The 21,000-nt window shown below is 34.1% G+C and overlaps 1 protein-coding gene and 1 long non-coding RNA gene across 3 annotated transcripts in view; one reads left to right on the top strand and one right to left on the bottom strand.

Annotated features, from left to right (window-relative positions):
• The window catches only part of form3 (FH2 domain-containing protein formin 3), a 61,524-nt gene that overhangs the window by 1,037 nt on the left and 39,487 nt on the right, over positions 1–21,000 (bottom strand). The window contains exons 6-25 of one of the 2 annotated variants that reach the window (XM_089071084.1): positions 8,538–8,679; positions 8,091–8,303; positions 6,675–7,061; positions 6,306–6,497; positions 6,153–6,214; positions 5,828–6,016; positions 5,534–5,705; positions 5,335–5,442; positions 5,175–5,245; positions 4,930–5,056; positions 4,576–4,828; positions 4,224–4,339; positions 3,687–3,825; positions 3,329–3,463; positions 3,098–3,248; positions 2,801–2,922; positions 2,585–2,728; positions 2,347–2,498; positions 1,842–2,205; positions 81–1,654 (exon numbers count right to left, since the gene is read on the bottom strand). In XM_089071084.1, coding sequence (XP_088927210.1) covers positions 81–1,654; positions 1,842–2,205; positions 2,347–2,498; positions 2,585–2,728; positions 2,801–2,922; positions 3,098–3,248; positions 3,329–3,463; positions 3,687–3,825; positions 4,224–4,339; positions 4,576–4,828; positions 4,930–5,056; positions 5,175–5,245; positions 5,335–5,442; positions 5,534–5,705; positions 5,828–6,016; positions 6,153–6,214; positions 6,306–6,497; positions 6,675–7,061; positions 8,091–8,303; positions 8,538–8,679 — 4,813 coding nt within the window. The remainder of the gene's footprint in view (positions 1–80; positions 1,655–1,841; positions 2,206–2,346; positions 2,499–2,584; positions 2,729–2,800; positions 2,923–3,097; positions 3,249–3,328; positions 3,464–3,686; positions 3,826–4,223; positions 4,340–4,575; positions 4,829–4,929; positions 5,057–5,174; positions 5,246–5,334; positions 5,443–5,533; positions 5,706–5,827; positions 6,017–6,152; positions 6,215–6,305; positions 6,498–6,674; positions 7,062–8,090; positions 8,304–8,537; positions 8,680–21,000) is intronic. The other variant, XM_089071085.1, reaches the window with a different exon arrangement.
• LOC105423372 (uncharacterized) lies at positions 13,401–16,410 on the top strand. Its single transcript, XR_016138008.1, has 3 exons — positions 13,401–14,103; positions 14,709–15,063; positions 15,649–16,410. It is a non-coding gene; the product is annotated as an uncharacterized LOC105423372 (long non-coding RNA).

Genomic DNA, 21,000 nt, shown 5'->3' with positions numbered 1-21,000 from the left:
AAAATTGCTTTAATTATATTTTTTAAAATATTTTTAGTTTTTTTTTACTTTAATTTTATTTTAATTGCTTTAATTATAACCTCGGGTGCTTTTCGAATGTTCCTGATTGCCGGTCCGACGCTGCTGCCGCTGCTGCTGCTTCTGCTGGCGGGTATCCTACTAACGCCAACCTGACGAGGACTCGGCCGTCTCTTATCAACCGCGTTTTTCGATGGCAACGAGCTGCTAGATGGACTGTTCTTCCTCAGGTCGTTGGTCAGCGCTCGGATGGCCGAGGTGTAGCTTCGTAGATGCGCGTGATTCGTGGCCAGATTTCGCACCGTGTTCACGGACGTCGCACTGTTCAGCGAACTTCGCGAGCTACGCAGACTGCTTCTTGAACTGGAACGTTGCACCTCGTTTCTCGACGAGCCCGTGCCGCCCGACGGGAGGACATTCAAGGTTCTCTTCAAGGATTCTGTTTTTCTTAGCGTGGAGGACTCGCGCTTCGTGCCTGCGGTGCGCTTCGGCAAGAAGCTGGACTTCTCTGGCGCGTTCCTCGTGGTCGTCTTCTTGTTGAACGCATCAGCGGAAGTCGGCTTCAGCATCTTGTCAACGGAAGATCCCTGGCCATCCGGGTCATCATCGTGTACCACCATGATGGCGCTACGTCGATGCTGTTCACCGCTGTAACCGCCCAGCTCCGCCGGCGAGCATCGCGTCGAGTCGTGCGTATCTGTCTCGTAATTGCCCGAGGATGTCTCCTGGCTCAGGGTCTCCGATACGAGACTCTGCGTTTCCTCGAAGCCCTCGTCGTTCAGCTCCTGGTCTTTACCCTTGCCGGACGTCGGCGGCGGCGACGACGTCACGCTTATGTCGGGGATGAAGCGACTGCGGAACATGGAATTCTGCCGGGTCATCGACTGATCGCGCGAGTCATCCGCGGGTCGGATATCCTTTTCGAGTTCTCTTACGCCGTCGACGGTCTTCAGATCCGCGTGTTTTTCTTCTTCCACAACCTTAGGCGCATTGTCCTGCTCGTTCTTGCAATCGTGCGGTGAGTTTCCGTTTCGCGGAAAACCTCTGATAATTTCCTGGTCCTGGTTCACTTGACTGGGCGGATTGCTGGTCAAACGAACCGCCTCCTTCACTTGGCTCGGATCGATCATGCTCCGGTGACGTTCGCGGCTCGTCACCGCTCGTTCGGCGAGCACCGTGATGGGTTCGCGCGGTCGCGACTCTTGCATCACCGGACTTAACACGGTATTGGTCATCGGTACCACCGGCGGTGGTTGACTGACCGGAAGTCGCGAATTCCTATGGTTCACCGTTGCTGACGTCGTCGACGTTGAGCGCGACAGATGCTGAAGATCTTCGCCGGAGCGCGTGATCTCTGCCAACGCAGCATCGATGTCGCGCGATAATGACGACGACGAAATGGTGTCGCGCCGCTTCAATTTATCCTGCCAGACTCGCAGCATGGCGTCCGCGTCCTCGTCCTCGTGTCGAATCTCCTCATCAGCCAAAGCAAGGGTACTAGGCCGCTGTACCGCCGGCTTCTCATCGTAGATCAATTCGGGGCCTGACATGTCCGATTTATCTTTGTCTCCCGTAGGATCTTGGGTTTTCTTGTACCTGCGGGTCCGTCGCGTCGCCGAGTATCTGTCGAAGTTACCTGAGAAAAATATTATTTTATTAATGGGAATTAATATTCTAAGAAATATTTAATATTTTGCAAGCTAAATTAAGTTGTGTATTAACTTTTTTATTTGCGATTTTTTTTTAAGCTTCCAATCGGTATTACACATATTGGAGAACAGGAATTTTATTTGTACACATTTTTCAATCGTTTTTGTGCTTACCGGTACCAAGATCCACGCTGGGATTAACCGATTTCAATATCGCAGTCTTTGTTTCTCGACTTTGAAGGGAACTGCTGCAACGTTCTCTCTTACAGGGTTCTTTCTCCACAGGTTTCACCTCTTTGGGCGGACTGAATAATCGTCTAATTGCTGGTGGCGTCTCGATGTTGTCCGAATCAATCTCGATTTTATCACTAACTTTCTCTTCATCCGTGGCTTTTCTGTTGAGTTTGGAAAATCGTCGAGTTGCAGGTGCTTGTGTTCCGGTATACGGCTGCCGAAGATAAATTGTTAACTCATCCTGGTTGTCTGAATTCATCGCGTCGCTCATCTTGTTTTTCTTTCTGTCCTCTTCTCTGATCGCCTGTGAATGTATCATAATATAATAATTTAATTTTTGTTTCAAAGTTTCTGATGATTTTTGTTATCTACATAGAAAAATTGCTCGTATTATTGTACTTATTTGTTGAAAAATTAATCTTGCATATAGATAAATTAGTCTTACCTGAAGTGGACTAGGCATGAGAGTATTCTCCGTGTTGTGTCTCGACCTAAGTCTACGTGAATAACGCGGATCAGTCTCTTCCATACTATTTGGTACGTTCAAGCTCGACTTTCGCCAGGGAGACTTGTCCTGAGACGACAGCGGTTGAACTTCTGAAGCAAAAAAATATTTGCTTAAATTCATCAATCGTGGTGCAAAATCAAACCGCATTTAAACACCTTAATTCACCGAGACATACCTTCAATGGCCTCCATCGTGCGCATCACGTCTGTTTTCTCGACAGATGGTCGCCAATCATAAACTTCAGAGAATCCTCCTCCCTCGTGCATGGTGGATTGATCTTCCGCCAAGGTGTTCATCGCGCAACTTTTACCTTCGCTTTCTGCAATCGTTTTATGTTAAAAAACTCGGCACCAATATAGTTATGTCGATGTTTGTGGAAAACAAGTCTTACCCGAGTCTTCGAAGGATCGTCGGTTCGCCTGGTGTAATTGCTTCGCTCTTCTCTGAAGCTGCTCACCCGCACGATCCTCCTTCTCCGTCAGCCACGCCTCGATCTTCTGTCGCCAGGCTTTCCTAATTTCCATAAAAAATGAATTAATCCATTTCCTTCGAAATTCCTTATCATTAAATTTTTATTTTCTTTGTATTTGTGTGTATCCTTTTTTTTCTAAATTTTGACTCTTTGAATATAAGAGCACAATTCAAAGACTTGTCGAATTGATGCAAATTGTATTTGTCATTGACCTACCCGGTTGGCTTCGCTTCTTCCTCTTGCAGGAACGGTTTACTTTCCGCCAGGGGAGACGGCGAATTGGGTCGTTCCCGATCTCCCGAAAAATCGGCATTTAAAAGGTCACCTCTTCGCGATTGTCCGCGAGCTCTTCGTGCCCACGAACGATCTTTGATTTTTTTAAGAAAAATTTAATTTCGTTTTATAGTAATGCAGTAGTTATAAAATATTTTAAACGTGATTCAATACCTAAACTTCCCCAAGATTTTCTCTCCCGTGTATTATCCTGTCCGGATGTTCGTAAGAAGTCCATCAGATTTCCGTCGTCGTCCTCGCAAGGTATCCTACTCCTGCGTCGACGAAGAGTGCCATTGGGCGTGATATCTGTGAAGTAAATTGTGGAATATCACATCAGAAAATAACAGTAATATATCACACAAAAAGATTTAAAAAAAGGACAATAAAAAGTGAAAATAAAAAATTCATATATAATAGCGAGTTTCTAGCGAGTAACCAGATTTTCTTATATATTTTTCTACTTGGATAATTATAAAAACAATTTGTTTAAGAGATTTTTAATTTTATAATTATATTGGTAGTGTAATACCTGGGGAATATGTGTCTTCTTTGGTAGATTGTTGATCGGGACCGCCGGAACACGATCCTAAACGACGTCGGATGCTCGGTGATCCAATAACGGAGACATCCTCATCCGACGTAACTCCACCACCTTGCAACCTTCTTATCTTGACAAGTATCATCGAAGATTTTTTTATCCTCTCATTTTAATACGATTCAAGATTCGAAAAATAAATCTACATATTTGATACAAAAAAGAGCTATGACTCATAAACTTTATAAAATCATTCGATTATCTCATACAAATTTTTTTTATATTTAAAGGATCTGGAATAAATTAAGAATTAATCCTGTTCATAGAATTTCTAATAATATTTTCGCGCATAATCAAGTCAAATATCTAATTAAAATGGATTCTATAATTCATAGGATTTGCTTTTATCTCGAAACATCTGTTTATTTTTAATTTAATATCACTAGCTTTTTTCAAACATTAGATACATATTAGAAGCAGAATATAGATGCTAAATAGATGATAAATAAATAAATAAATGGCAAAATTTACCTTGGCTTCGCCGCGGCTGTAATTTCTCTGAGGTAAACCGGTATGGAGATCAAAAAGCCCATAGTCCATCAAATTAGATTCAGATTCCGAGCCTGGTGTCTCCGCTTGATTGCTCACTGCATATTTAACGAATACAAATCTTACGCGTTCAAAAAATACATAAAAAAAAAAAAACTGCTCTCTCAATAAGAAAAATTTATCTGTTTACGAAACTAGGAGATAAGTATGTCGCAAAAAGGATGATCGCAGCAAAGAATTGAAAGAAAAAAATAAATAGAATTAAATTGGGCTACTTTTACATTGTTCTACTTTTACATTGTTGTTGTTACCGTAAAGATACGCATATACTCACGCAGTCGTTTTCTCGCGAGCAACTGCTCCTCGCGTTGCTTGCGACGCGCCATGACCTGCTCCTCCTGGATGCGTCGTCTCTCGTTCTCTGAAACCGCCTGGTTGAATTTTTGACAAAACTGATGGAATATCCTGAAGCACTCTTCAATCTTGAACGTGTTCGTATCCTCGCAGAAGAATTCCGCCAGCGATCGTCTTACTCCCTCGAGTTCCTCCATATCCCTCTTCAACTGCGCCATTTCTTGCTCGGCCATCTGCAGATTTCAGATAAAAGTTTCGTCCTCTTTTCATTTTTCTTCCCCCAAAAGTTAATTTTTTTAACTAATACACATATCTATGAGTTGTTGTTCGTTACCTGAAGAAATTGTGCCATCTGTTTTTGTATATCGCTTTCGGTCGAAGAAAGCTGAATCTGGCTCTTGATCTTTTTGATCTTCGTATCCAAGCTATTGAATTCGTTGGTCAGTTGTTCGATCGTCGTTCTTGAAAAGAAAAACTTGAGAATAACTACTTGAGAATAACATTCCCTTCACTTGTATTATGATACAAAATAATTTTTTACTATAAAAATAATTTATTATCATAAAAAATAATTCTTACTTTGTCGCTGCTTCCAAGGCAGTCATATCCTTCGCGAAATTTAATAAATCCTTCCGTTTCCTCTCGACTTGCTAAAGTATACGCAACATTTAATATTTTCAAACTAGATGCGTGGAACATACATTTGATTTTACGCGATTACACATAATCATTGTCTTACTAATGCTACGTAGTGTATCAGATTCATCCCTGGCTTGTTCGCGCGAATTTCCGTTAGCTTCTGCAGCGAGGAGAGCTTCACACCCGCCGCGTTGCCTGCGTAGCCGCCCTGCAAACAACGCGATCATCGACTTTTGCTTTTTATCCATTTCAAGATTGTCCAGAATTCATTTCCCGTTCGTCGGCGAGTAATTACGTACAGAGTTGAGGAAGTTACCAGCGACCAGAACCATGTACAGCACCTTCTGCAGAGGTTTGTTCGTCATGAGGTCCTCGCCGGCAAGTATCATCGAGTTGATGCTTGGCTCCAGGTAGCTCATGTTCGCGGCGAATTCCTCCTTCAGCAGCATGCACTCGATGCGCAGCTTATAACTGTACATTCACATTATTATATACTTTATTTTTACTCTTATTATTTTGTATTATTTCATTTTTAATTAGAAGAAGAGATGTCTCAGTCTCTCCTCCTCTGTCGAAATATAATAATTTATTACTTGGGCACTTGGATAAGTTGCAGAAAAAACTTCTCGGCGTTACCGAGCTTCGACTTGTCGCCGTCGAAGCTTTTGAGCATCTCGAGCTCGTCCACCTCCGGCAATATTTTAAGAAGACCGCGCAATTTCTCCGCGCCAATATCATCGTGGCCGCCCTCTTTGATCAGTTGGATTATGTCCTCGTTCGAGCTAGACGAAAAATACGCGAATGATAGCAGCAATAATATGACAAAACAAAAAAATATTATCTTTTAGTCAGTTTTTAAGACGATTGTCTTCTCATAGAAAGAGTGTCCTTCAATATTTTCGTTATTTTTATTCGTACCTTCGAAACTGCTTCAGGAAGATGTTAACATTCAAGCTTCTCTTTCCGTCGAGTAGCGCGATCTAGATTAAAAAGAGAACGATCGAGAGTAAACTTACTCGGAGGAAACTCGTTATTATATCAAAAAACTGGACTAGTCTAAACGAGAGCAACCTCTGTCGGTTCTCGACGACGTCGTTCCACATCGGCTCCGGTACCGCATGAAGTCGAGAATGTCGTCGGTGGTACCATCGGTGGTGCTTGCTGACAGAACAAGCCCTCCATCTCGGCCCAATCCAGATCCGCCATTGGAGAATTCTGGTGCTCGTTCGCGACGAGGGACCAAATGTTCCGTTTCCCAATTACCTGTAGCGAAAAGATAACTTGAGAATTCTCTTAATTGAATTTAAAGGTTTTCTCTATTCAATTCAAGAACCATCCTCCAGAGAGGAAGACATTTTTACTGCGATTTTAACGATTCTAAATATTCTTTCATTTAAAATTCTTTAATTTTAAATTCTCTGTTATTTTTCTCTTATATACTTTATGATTGGGTATTTTGTTCCAGTTGATGGTTTTCATCTTTGTTCTAGGGGTGGGAATTTCTTGTTGCGGTAGCAACTTTGCATGATTGCTGGGCGGCTCAGGGGTGGGTGCACGTGCGACGGTGGGCACGCGTAAGGGTGGTGGCATTGGCGGCTCCATCGGTGCATCAGATGTGGCAGCATTAACGAAAAGCGGCGGTGGGGGCGGTGGTGGCAGAACGAAACCGCTGCCACTCGGCGGGATTGGCGGATTTGGCACCACTGGAGCCGGGGGTGGCGGCGGTGGTGGTAAGGGTGTCGTCGAGCTGTTGTTCGCCGATAGCGACGCCTTCCGCGACGTTCCACACGTCTGATCGGCACCGCGACAGTGGCAGCACAGATTCGTCTGTTGAATTCCACAAATACGTTAAACTGTTGAACGCATGTATTTTTTATTTGTATATTTTTTTTATTCTGTGCACATATGATTACAAGAGAAATATATTTTGTGGAACAAGAAATATATAAAAATGTATAAATAAATAAAAGTATTGATATTTTTTATCTAAATAATAATGTTTAATGTAAGAATTTATTTCATTTTTATGATTAAGAATCTTTTATCATTAATTATTAAAGTATATTATACTAAGCGTAAGTATATTATACTCAATTAATATTTGATCTTTAAATATAGTTTTATACAAAATTTTGGAATAGTATGTTATTATATCGGATTCAAAATTTGATATCTTCTTGCTGTTCAAAAATTTTTACATATCATCATTAAGGTTTATAGTGATAAACAACCAAGAAGAATTTCTTCTTTTAGTAAAAGAGGATTTTTATTAATGAGCCATTTAATTCACATGAGAACCTATTAAAATTACATGTTAAACTCTCGATTATCGTTGCACGGAAGGAGTGAGTTTACGTGTGATTCATCGACACGAAGCGTGATGCGTGGTACGAGTTTCTTCTTTTATGGACTTGAGTCTTTCGGTCAAGTACGGTCAGAAAGTAAAAGTATACGGAGAGTGTTACGTTAATCAGCGTTAGCGCGGCTTGACATTGACGGCGGTTTTCGCAGGTGCGATCGCGAAATTTAAGCTAATCCGATGCAACGCAGATGCGTCGTAAGTCGTTCTCCACTGAACAGAAACATCGTCATCGATTAGGTAATCAGCGAAAGTCCGAAGGAAACGTAGTCGTAACGAATAGAGTCGGTAAATTTACAGTCGGCTCTCGCTTACATGGGAAGGACCGCATAATTATCCTTGTCACGCCGATAATTCTGAGAAACGACTGAAGAAATGTTGCGCATAAAATATCACCATTTGTATATTTTGCGACATCACCTCGCGGATTCTCGAAGTTGCTTTTCCTTCCTTTTCTTAAGGAACGTAAATGAGAAGAGAAAAATGCAAACGCTCACCTGAAGACTAGGCGATCTCAGCAACTTGGTGGCATCCTCGCGACTCTCCAGCAACGTGGCTCGGTGCACCAGAGTCTCCGCGGTGTCCCATGCCAGATCGCTGGCGGCGTCTTTCGGGTCCAGCCGTAACAGATGCTGCAGGATGCTCAGAAAGGGTATCTCCTGCGGAGTGTCTGCGACCTGTGTGGATGCGCTGCGTTTCATCAGGCGTCTCTTTCCGATTAAAGAAATGCTTCGAATAGCTTTTATGGGACTCGATTGATTGACGGAGGAGTTTAATCGGACGGTTAACGATATAACGCGACGTGTTTGTCCGAGGGAAACTAACCGAGAAGGACAAATTGCGCGAGAAAACTCACTCTCTCTTGATCGTAAATATTTATCAATTATTTATCAACACTAAGTCAAAAACCGCAGAAAAGGAGGCGAATGCCAAAAGTCGCTCACTTGACCGAGGATAGCGTAAAAAACATCCACGTGAGAGGAGAGATCGATTCCGGGTGGTCCGTGATTGGTGAGCTCCTCATCGGTTTCCCGTTGATCGTCAAAGGCAACTAATTGCACCCTTACATCTGGAGCATGACTCTTCCTACAAGAAACATTGTTATCTTCATCCGTGGGCATTATAAGCTTTAATCGCTGTTTTTATTTTCAATTAACTTGACTTCAATCTTTTTGAAGACTTTTAGTTTTCTTTTTTTCGCATTTTTACGCTTTTACGAGAATTTGCTTCGATGCGATATTAATAAAACGAATAATGTGATTGTTATGTAAGTAAATATAACAATCACGTAGTTAAAATTTATAATTAAAATTTCTGTTCGAAGAATATTTATCGCTATCGTAAATTAAGAAGATGTCAAGAAAAGTGCCGTTGGTATCAAATTCTGTGAAAATCATGTGAAAAGATCGCCGTCACACTGAACGCAATTATAAAATCAGAAATCTGTGAACGCATATTCCACGAGTCGCGGAGCGTTCGGATGGTTCACGTTCCCCTCGAACGATTTTACTCTTCTTCAAAGCGCACGGAAATAGTCACTGTTGGATTTCGACGTCAATCTCGAATCCCGATAAATAGATCAGGATTCACGCGAGACATTCCAAACACGATCGAACGTGACACGATAGGAGATAAATCACTGTAATTCACTAGCGATAACATTCTCATTCAAGCCACTCGGTACGTTTGTAAAACTAAAATAAAACTGTTTATAGAGAACAACACCTGAGATCTTAATTCCATAAAAAAAGGAAGAAGTCTATTGGTCCAGGTGATCATGATGGATCAAAGAAATATGCGAGAGAGATATATGAGAGAGAGAGAGAGAGAGAGAGAGAGAGAGAGAGAGAGAGAAATATGCCTTAAGGGTCTAAACGGAAACACGTGATTGAGATTCAAACGGTGAGATAAGTCGAGAATCCAAAACGGTCTGGGTAGCTTCCAGTTGTGTCCTACCGCGAGAGAACGTACCAAAATACTCTTCGAGGCGGTCCAATCCTGCCATCGATCTTCGCCACGAGCAAAACAGAAGTGGATAAAGAAGAGTACGTATGTGAGCACGGCCGTGACTCATGGGAAGCAATGCCGGCCACGCTCCGGCTGTGGAAAGAGGAGCAAAAAGAGTATGAGGTTCTCTCTAAAACGTATCTCTCTTCCTTAAAATACTCGAAATCTTCACACGTAGAGCGTCGAGCGTAGCAAAGGCAGTATTTAAACTCTGGTCTTGCCTTGAGTGAAACCTCGTAGATTACACGAGTGTCTTACGAGTTCGAGAGGTATCCAAACTTCTAGAGATGATCATCGATCCAGAAGACACACAAAGAAAACTTTTTGGTTTGAACAACGAGATACAGAACAACGAATGAAACTTTCAAACTTGATTGATTTTCCAAAATGATGAACGAACACCCTCTACATGGCGTGGACATAAATTATTATGTAGGTCAACGAAATCGAGAATCTCCGACGAACGAATCGGTGCTTCCTTCTTTCTGTCCGCTCTTCCTCTCCTTACCACTGATCGATGATCGCTTGGGTAACAAGGAGGGAGAAGAAACGAGATAAAAAACAGCCGTCGATCAGATTTCGAGATTCGACGGCAACGTGGAGAACGCCGGCCGGCCGGCGCGTCGCGACGTCGGATGCATTTCTGGCTCCAGCACGGCGCGAGATGCGGTCGCAGGTGCATCGGTGCCGATGAGAAGTTAATTCGGGCTTTCCTCACCTCCGTGCCGCGACGCCGCGGCCCTTTCCCATCCCTTCTCCCAACGTATCTCCCTTCCGTTGTCCACCTTACATCCGTCTCTTTCTCTCGCGATCAGAAACATTCCGATTCTCCCATTTTCAATTATTCAACAGAATTCTAGTCTCATTGATCTAACTTATTTTTTTGTCAATCGGTTGTTTCTCCTGTTTCTTTCCTTCTCTCTTCTTTTCTCCGTTCGCCGAGAATGTTGTCGAGAAATGCGCAGAGGGAGATACATCGTCCGAATTCTACACTTGATTCTATTTCTCGTCCATTACCGTCACCTAATGAAGGTGTCATTCTCGGGATTGCGTTCCTCGCGAATGTTACATTGAGACGTAATATATTTAATAACAAAAAAAAACAAAGAGAAAAATTTGATATAAACATTGATATTAATTGGTGATACAAAAAAAAAAACATCTTGCAAAATGCAAATTTTGTAATCATATAATACAACTTCCGTAAATATAACATGTAACTTTAAACAACTTTCTTCTTTTTGGTATGTTTAAAAGAAGTAGGAAAGATTCAAAAAACAATTAAGCGTTTGGTTATCACGATATTTTACATACAATATTTTTTACAATAAGTTGTGATAAAGTGCATTATTATAGAAGCTAACTTTTATATTAAACTTAATTAAAAATTATGAAAACATAATTTACATTCTGCGTTTAAATTTCTGCAAAAATTGATAAATTCTGAAGGAGTTATAGTGATATATAAATGGACGGGTCTTTATTAATAAGATGACATTTAGAAATATGAATTGATTTATTATATTTGTCTTATATTTGTTTCCCGAAATTCATCGTAGTTACATATCGACATTAATATTATTGCAAATATTGCATCTTGTCAATACAAAACGCGATATTTATTTTTCCTATACATGTTAATAATGTTTGAAGGATTTTAGAACATAATTGAACGCAAGATAGGTAGACGAGAATGAGGTCGTCGACTTATCTCAACAAAATTTATCCAAGCAAAAAGAGAGATTTTTCTCATAAATGATAACACAAAAAATTTCATTGCTTTGGCTCCCGAGGAACAAACGCAGAATCAAACACAGTGATAGCACATATTATCATTTTTTTAATTAAACTAAAATAAAAATTACAAAATTACAAAATTACGGAAATACTTAACACATTTTTTTAATCATGTTCGGTAAGAAAATTTTGAAAATCTTTATTATTAAATTCTTTTACTAAATATTACAATTAAATTCAACTAGATATTTCTATTTTAAGAAATTTGTTGTAAAATCTCAAAGTCCAGCAATTTCCGATGATTGATTATATCACGATGATTTATCGTCATTCTTTTAAACGACGATAAATCATCGACACAACGATATTGACTTTTGCTATACGAGAAGGAAATTATGTTAGAATATTGTTAACATCGCAAAAAACAGTTATTTTCGAAATATTTTTTAAGATTAAAATAATGTAATATGTTACATCCATCATAATGAAAATTTAGTTTAATATAAGAGAAGTGAACAATTCTAATCTAATAAATATATCAAAGTATATGAGTTACAATCGGTTCAATTATCCTGTAATAAAAAAGCATGTTAAAAAGATACCATAGAATATAAATTAATTGTGATTCTTTTTTGTAATGCTGACGAGTCCCATCGTTACGTTTATTTCGTGAGTGAGCGGATATCAACGTAGAGATAGCACATTTTAACAGTAGATACATGTTTTATATATGTTGTATGCATTTCATCCAATTACGGATGAAAAAGTTAGAAATTGCATAAAAATAATTTATTTTAAATTTTCTCTGCTATCTTATGATTAATTAAATATTGATTATATCATAATTTTATCATAAAACATGACAATTGAAAATATAATGTAAATGTATGGCGATCGGACCGTCATATCTCTAACGATAAAACATGCATTTTGTATTGGATAGTTGAATCTGTAAGAACAAGTAGAGACATACGACTATACGACGCGTACCAGCTGGTCGATTGTCAGCGTGAAGCAAAATGGAGAGAAAAAAAAGAACATACACAAGATGGTTCGAGCAACGTAATGAGAGAAATAAGATAATGATTCTAGATTTCGGTTTAATCGCATTTCTTCGATTAATATCTAGTCGAGTGATGCAACAAGCCACCATGTAATATTTTACGCGCCGAATACAAATTGCGGTAGATACTTCAAATTGCAGACAATATTGATGACGAACGAGCAAAGTTCGATACGTTAATAACTTTTAAAGGATTTTAGAACATAATTGAACGCAAGATAGATAGACGAGAATGAGATCGTTGACTTATCTCAAACAAAATTTATCCAATTTATCCAAAAAGAGGATTCGATTGATGGATACTGTTACGAGTAATGTTAATTTGTAAGAATAATATATAACATTTTTCTACAGAATTACACTTATTCTCCTTTGCTGTGATAGGCAATCCATCACCACCCAAAGCAAATATCAAGAATGTATACAAATTTTCATATAAATTGATACAATAATATAATATATGATATAATATATAATTTTGATACAATTTGGTACAATGATATAATATGTGTGAATTTTATATTTATTAAATATAAAATTCACATGAATATTTAATTTACTGAAAAATATATTAGGAAATAAAAACATATAAATAAATAAATAAACGAACTCATCATACATCTGTAGAATCTCGTTATATCAATCTTTCGTTCAGATTTAAATACGTATGTCAATGTCAATGCTCTTTGGATAAATTTATATAAAATAAAGAATTTACAAGTATTTTGTTTACTAATTGCTATCACAAGTATTTCGTTTAATAATTGCTATCAACATTATATAAAAAAATTAAATGATGAATTGGACATATAAACTTTCGATTAAATTAATTTCTTTTCCTAATTACTCATAAATGGTCAAATAGAAAATTACATTGATTTGACTTCCGAGGAACAAATAATCAAACTCAGAGCGACATAATGTCGCTATAAAATAAAATCAAAATATAAGCTATTTGTTTACATTCAAGCGAGAGTTCACGACCTTCCTCTTTTCATAGACAATTTCGTCGAGCATCGACAGTTTCGTCTTACCTGGCATAGTTGATACGTTTAATAACCTGAGCTGTGTGATATTGTGCAGATATGTCAGCGGAAGATTGGGCATGGCAATATTTTCATAGAACTGAGAATGGAGAATTAATAAAATGCAAAATATATGGGAGTATCTTTTTAATAGGGAGAGAAATAGACACTTCGCATAAAGCACACTTATTCTACGAACATAACATACGTCCAAAAGAAGAAGTCGACAAGTGGAAAATGGAAGAAAATCCTGAGCCGATGTGGGAAAATTTCAAAAAAGGCGAACTGTATACTGCGACGTGCAATTTTTGTGGAGAAACAGTGAAACATGCATATAACGTTTCTAAATTAAATCTTCACTATTTGAAGCATTTTCAAGAATTTGAAAATTCTATCAAAAATTCTTGGTTGAAGAATCATATGAGATTTAATAGAACCACTAAAAAACCATATTGTTATTATTGCAAAGACTTTTTAAATACCTCTCTCAACATACAAGACTTAAAGGATCATTTGTTTTTAATTCACGATCTCCGCGACACCACCAGAAGAATGAGAATAGATAAAGATACAGAAGAAAGTAGTGCTGATGTATCTATACAGGCTGAGGAGAATAAGCCAAGTACAAGTTTTCAATAAAATATTTATGGAAATTATAAAAATTTAAGGACATAATTGGTAAATATTTCAAACATTGTTTTCCTCTTCCATATACCAATAGATTTTACAACAAATATATCAAGAGTTGAATAACGGAATATTATAATTAAAATATAGCTGTTACAAATATTAAAATAAAATATTTTATATAATAAAATATTCAATAATATTTTCTCAAATTTGTCAATTTGCCAATTTTCAATATAATTTTCGTAACATATTAGAAATTGATTTAAATTTATCTTTTATTATTATTGTAAAAGTGACAGTCATGTATTTGTTATATGTAATTTAATTAAATATTATAACTTGAATATAACGCATGATTTAAATATTAGAATGAAATATTCTGATGTTTGTATATATACATATATATATAAATACTGTAATATTAAATTTTACTTAATTTCGTTAAATCTCCCTTTTTTAATATCTGAATGTTTAGTAATTAATTAAATTACATTTGTGAATATAAACTTTTTTGAACGAAAATAATATTTGAGTGAATATTCTATTATGCAGACGTTTATGTACAAAAAAGCACTTTGAATTAGTAATTCAATAATTATAATCAGCAAAATATCTGGTTAAATATAATATTAATTATCGAATTCTAATTTCAGATTATAGTGCAACAGCAAGGAGATATAATTGGAAATAGATATTAAAACCGATAATACATTAAACAACATTATTTTTATGTCTTATAGAATTAAATGTAGAACAAACAATTTGATAATTTGACAAAATAGAAACTATATATCACTGTATGTATTTCTATTGAAGCAAGGATTTCTATTTCTCTTCGATTTTTTCTAAACAGCTTTATCGAACATTCGTTTTGACATTGTAGACGCGACATACTGCATATAATTAGAAAAAATAATTATAAAATATAATTAACTCAAATGCAATTTAAAATACTTTTTGTAAAAAAAACCATTAAAAATGCACCGTGGGAAGAAATACATTACTGAGGTAATAATATAACCATCCGTTGTTGAAAAGAATAATAACAAATTCAAACTATTAACGAAAAGATACATACTAAGAAGCCACACAAGAAGAACAATTAAAATGAATAGCATTAAATGTTGTAAATATCTGTTAGTCTGTGAGAAGTAAGATCAAATATGTTATATATATCAAGTACTAAATACAAAAAGTATCTTTAAATTATTATAAAATTTTCATATTAAATATGTGTTCTACTCTTAATATCATATTATAATCTCAATATATGTGTTTAATATATTACTTGTTTAACATCCCAAATTATTTTGTTGTCAATATTAAAAGCATATCTCAATAATAATAATAATACATATATACATTAAAATCTTTTAATTTATTGTCTCTTTAGTATAGACAAATTTTAGAAAAATTAGGCGTTTTTCTGAGTATTAATAATTGATTTTGAATATGTGATTTCTTGGATAAATAAAAACAATTCCATTTTAAATATAATAATAAAATAATATACCTAATTAAAATGTAACATCATATTAGCTATATTAAGGCAGTTTTTTCTTTTTTTTATACATCTCTCTCATTGGCTTGCAGGTTATCGATAAGTTCAAGATAAATAATGGATGAAGATTTCGAGAAAGACATTGAGAGCAATTAAATCATATATCAAGGACCTTTACAAGTTACTACCTTTTTTCTCAGATCTTGACATTAACTGAAGAAAGAATTACATCCATAATAAGAACATAGGACTACATCCACAATAAGAAATTCTTCCATAATAAGAGACTCTTTTCTTTCATATATCATCTATTTGATTATATTAATATTATAGGACTATTATATTATATACTTAATATTATATATCGCAATAGTCCTAATTTATATATAATTATTATATTATTTACAATAATAATATTTATATGTAATTATAATTATTTATAATTGTAATTATGTATAATTTATATATGATTATAATAATTATTATTAAAATGATAATTGTATAAAATTGATTGATATTTACATTATATTTGATTGAAATTACATTTTACAATTGATATGATTTTATAATCAGTCATTTTATAATCACTCATTATAACATTATATTGAACTGTAAAAAGCATATGTAATCTTAATATTTACTTTAACATTTACTTAATATTTACTTAATATTTATTTGTAGAATTACTAATAACACTTTAATTGTCACACTCATGTTTTTTCGAAAATTGATATATTATGAATGAATTATCATGATAGAAATGGACACATTTTTATAATAAGTTGACATTTAAAAAAATAATTTGTCTTATGCATTTAATATGTTAGAAAGTATATTTTAAAATGGAACAAGAATTTGATTTAATTATTCACATTCCCGGCTTCCCAGTCATCTATTTGATTAATAAATGAATTGGATATATCACTTTTGTTAAATAATATATTATGTATTATAGAATTTAATGTTTGAATTAATTTTTACAATTGCATTCAGTTGTACTACAGTTGCATATCTTTGCATTTCATCTTATATCAACAATATATGTTTAAAACATGGCCTAGACGATAGCACATATTATCATTTTTTTATTAGATTAAAGTAAAAGTTGCAACGGAAATATTTAACACATTTCATTAATTATACGGTACGGTACGGTACGGTAAGAAAGTTTTTGACATATTTATTATTAAATTGTTCTTTAATTATATGTTAGAACTGAATTCGACTATATATATTTCCCATTTTAAGAAATTCGATAAAAAAAATCTCAAATAAAATCCAATCAATTTCCAGTTGAACATACCACGATGATTTATCATCATTCTTTTAAACACGACGTAATTTATTTTTGCTATACGAGCAGGAATTTATATTAGTTTATTCTCAGTGAACGAGAAAGCAGTTATTTCCAAGATATTTTTTAAGAACAAAATAACATAATATGTTACATCATATGTTCTATCATATGGAAATGTAGTTCAGTATGTAAGAGCAGTCAACAATTTTAAGCTAATATGTCAGAGTATATGACTTACAATCGGTTTCAATTAACCTATAATAAGCATGTTAAAAAGGTTCTCGAATATAAATGAATTGTTATCGATTCTTTTTTGTAACGTTGATGAGTTCCCTCGTTACGTTTATTCCGTGAGTGAGCAGCTATCAACATAGATATAATGCATTTTGACAGTAGATATATTTTTTTATATACGTTGTACGCATTTTATCCAATTACGAATGAAAAAGTTGGAACTTGCACAAAAATATTTTATTAAAAATTTTCTCTGTTATTTTATGATTTATTAAACATTAATTGTATCATCACTTTTATCATGATACATGACAGTTGAAAATATAATATAAGCGTGTAGCGATCGGACTGTCACACTTATAACGGTCTAAAAGCATGCATTTCGTGTTGAATAATCGAATTTGAAAAAACAAAAAAACACATAACTATATGCGTATTAGCTGATGGATTGAAACAAAACGAAGAGAAAGAAACATACACAAAACGGTTCGAGCAGTGTAATGAGAGAAATAAAATAAGGATTCTAGATTTCGATTTAATCGCATTTCTTCGATTAATATCTAGTCGAGTGATGCAACAAGCTACAATATAATATTTTACGCGCCGATTCACAAATTGCGGTACTTTAAATTGCCTAGCACCAGATAATATTGATCGAAGAACGAGCAAAGTTCGATACGTTAATAATTTTTGAAGGATTTTAGAAGATAAGTGAACGCAAGATAGGTAGAAGAAAATGAGGTCGACTTATCTCAAACAAAATTTATCCTAGCAAAAAGAAGATTCGATTGATGGATACCGTCACGAATAATGTTAATTTGTTTATCAGAATAATATATAACATTTTTCTACAGAATTACACTTATTCTCCTTTGCTGTGATAGGCAATCCATCACCACCCAAAGCAAATATCAAGAATGTACAAATTTTCATATAAATTGATACAATAATATAATATATGATATAATATATAATTTTGATACAATTTGGTACAATGATATAATATGTGTGAATTTTATATTTATTGAATATAAAATTCACATGAATATTTAATTTACTGAAAAATATATGCCAGGAAATAAAAACATATAAATAAATAAATAAACGGACCCATCATACATCTCTCGTAGAATCTCGTTACATCGATCTTTCTTTCAGATTTAAATACGTATGTCAATGTCAATGCTCTTTGGATAAATTTATATAAAATAAAGAATTTTCAAGTATTTTGTTTACTAATTGCTATCACAAGTATTTCGTTTAATAATTGCTATCAACATTATATAAAAAAATTAAATGATGAATTGGACATATAAACTTTCGGTTAAATTAATTTCTTTTCCTAATTTCTTATAAATGGTCGAATAGAAAATTACATTGATTTGACTTCCGAGGAACAAATAATCAAACTCAGAGCGACATAATGTCACTATAAAATAAAATCAAAATATATGCTAATATTTATTTACATTCAAGCGAAAGTTCATGACCTTCCTTTTTTCATAGACAATTTCGTCGAGCATCGACAGTTTTGTCTTGCCTGGCATGGTTGATACGTTTAATAACCTGAGCTGTGTGATATTGTGCAGATATAATGACAGCGGAAAGTTGGGCATGGGAATATTTTCGTAAAACTGATGAGGATGGATTAAAGTGCAAAATATGTGGGAGTATCTTTCCAACAGAGAGAAAAATAGTCACTTCGCATAAAACACATTTATTCTACGTACATAATATATGTAAACAAGAAGAAGTCGACAAGTGGCAAATGGAAGAAAATCCTGACCGGATCTGGCAAAATTTCAAAAAAGGCGAAATATACACTGCGATATGCAATTTTTGTGGAGAAACAGTGGAACATGCATATAAGATTCATAATTTACATCTTCACTGTTCGAAGCATTTTGAAAAATTTGAAAATTCTATCATGAATTCTTGGTTGAAGAATCATATGAGATTTAATAGAAAACATAAGAAAGCATATTGTTATTATTGCAAAAAATGTTTAAATACCTCTTCCAACATACAAGACTTAAAGGATCATTTGTTTATAATTCACGATCTCCGCGACACCACCAAAAGAATGGTAGATAAAAATACAGAAGAAAGTAGTGCTGATGTATCTATACAGGCTGAGGAGAATAAGCCAAGTACAAGTTTTCAATAGAACAGAATATTTGTGGAAATTATAAAAAATTAAGGACATAATTGGTAAATATTTCAAACATTGTTTTCCTCTTCCATAAACCAATAGATTTTATGTTTACAACAAAAGTTGAATAACGGAATATTATAATTAAAATATAGCTGTTACAAATATTAAAATAAAATACTTTATATAATAAAATATTCAATAATATTTTCTCAAATTTGTCAATTTGCCAATTTTCAATATAATTTTCATAACATATTAGAAATTGACTTATATTTATCTTTTACTATTATTGTAGAAGTGATAATCATGTATTTGTCATTTATAATTTAATTAAAAATATAGTATGATTAGAATGTAAAGCATGATTTAAATATTAGATAAAATATTCTGACGTTTGTGTATATGTGTGTGTGTGTGTGTGTGTGTGTGTGTGTGTGTGTGTGTGTGTGTGTGTGTGTGTGTGTGTGTGTGTATTGCAATATTTAACTTTATATTGCAATATTTAATTTCGTTAAATCTCTCTTTATTAATATCTGAATGTTTAGTAATTACTTAAATTACATTTGTGAATATAAACTTTTTTGAATGGAAATAATATTTGAGTAAATATCCTATTATGCAGACGTTTATATAAAAAAAAGTACTTTGAATTAGTAATTCAATAATTATAATCAGCAAAATATCTGGTTAAATGTAATATTAATTATCGAATTCTAATTTCAGTTTATAGTGCAACAGCAAGGAGAATGTAGATATAATTCGAAATAGATATTAAAACCGATAATACATTAAACAACATCATTTTTGTGTCTTATACTTTAAAGAATGAAATGTAGCAAATAATTTGATAATTTGACAAAATTAACTATATATCACTGTATATATTTCTATTGAAGCAAGGATTTCTATTTCTCTTCGATTTCTTCTAAATTAAAGCTTTATCGAACATTCGTTTTGACATTGCAGACGCGACATTCTGCATATAATTAAAAAAAATAATTATAAAATATAATTAACTCAAACGCATTTAAAATACTTTTTGCAATACAAATTCAAATTCTTAACGAAACGATACATACTAAGAAGAATTCCCATCATCAAAAAGAACACACACAAAAAGAACAATTAAAATGAATAGTATTAAATGTTGCAAATAGCTGTTAGTCTGTGAAAAGTAAAATCAAATATATTATATATATCAAGTACTAAATACAAAAAGCATCTTCAAATTATTATAAAAATTTTCATATTAAATATTTTCATATTAAAAATTTTCATATTAAGTATGTGTTCTACTATTAATGTCATATTATAATCTCAATATATGTGTTTAATATATTACTTGTTTAACATACTAAATTATTTTGTTGTCAAGAGCATATCTCAATTTAATAATACATATATACATTAAAATCTTTTAATTTATTGTCTCTTTGGTATACACAAATTTTAGAAAAATTAGACGTTTTTCTGAGTATTAATGAGTATTAATTAATTGATTTTGAATATGTGATTTCTTGGATAAATAAAAACAATTCCATTTTTGATATAATAATAAAATAATATATCTAATTAAAATGTAACATCATATTAGCTATATTAAGGCAGTTTTTTCTTTTTTTTATACATCTCACTCATTGGCTTGCAGGTTATCGATAAGTTCAAGATAAATAAAGGATGATGCAGATTTCGAAAAAGATGTTGAGAGTAATTAAATCATATATCAAGTTAGGACCTTTACAAGTTACTACCTTTTTT

This window comes from Pogonomyrmex barbatus, unplaced genomic scaffold (genome assembly GCF_055798465.1).
Source record: "Pogonomyrmex barbatus isolate J1 unplaced genomic scaffold, ASM5579846v1 scaffold11, whole genome shotgun sequence".
Taxonomy (NCBI): Eukaryota; Metazoa; Arthropoda; class Insecta; order Hymenoptera; family Formicidae; genus Pogonomyrmex; species Pogonomyrmex barbatus.
This window is presented reverse-complemented; position numbering and strand designations above follow the sequence as displayed.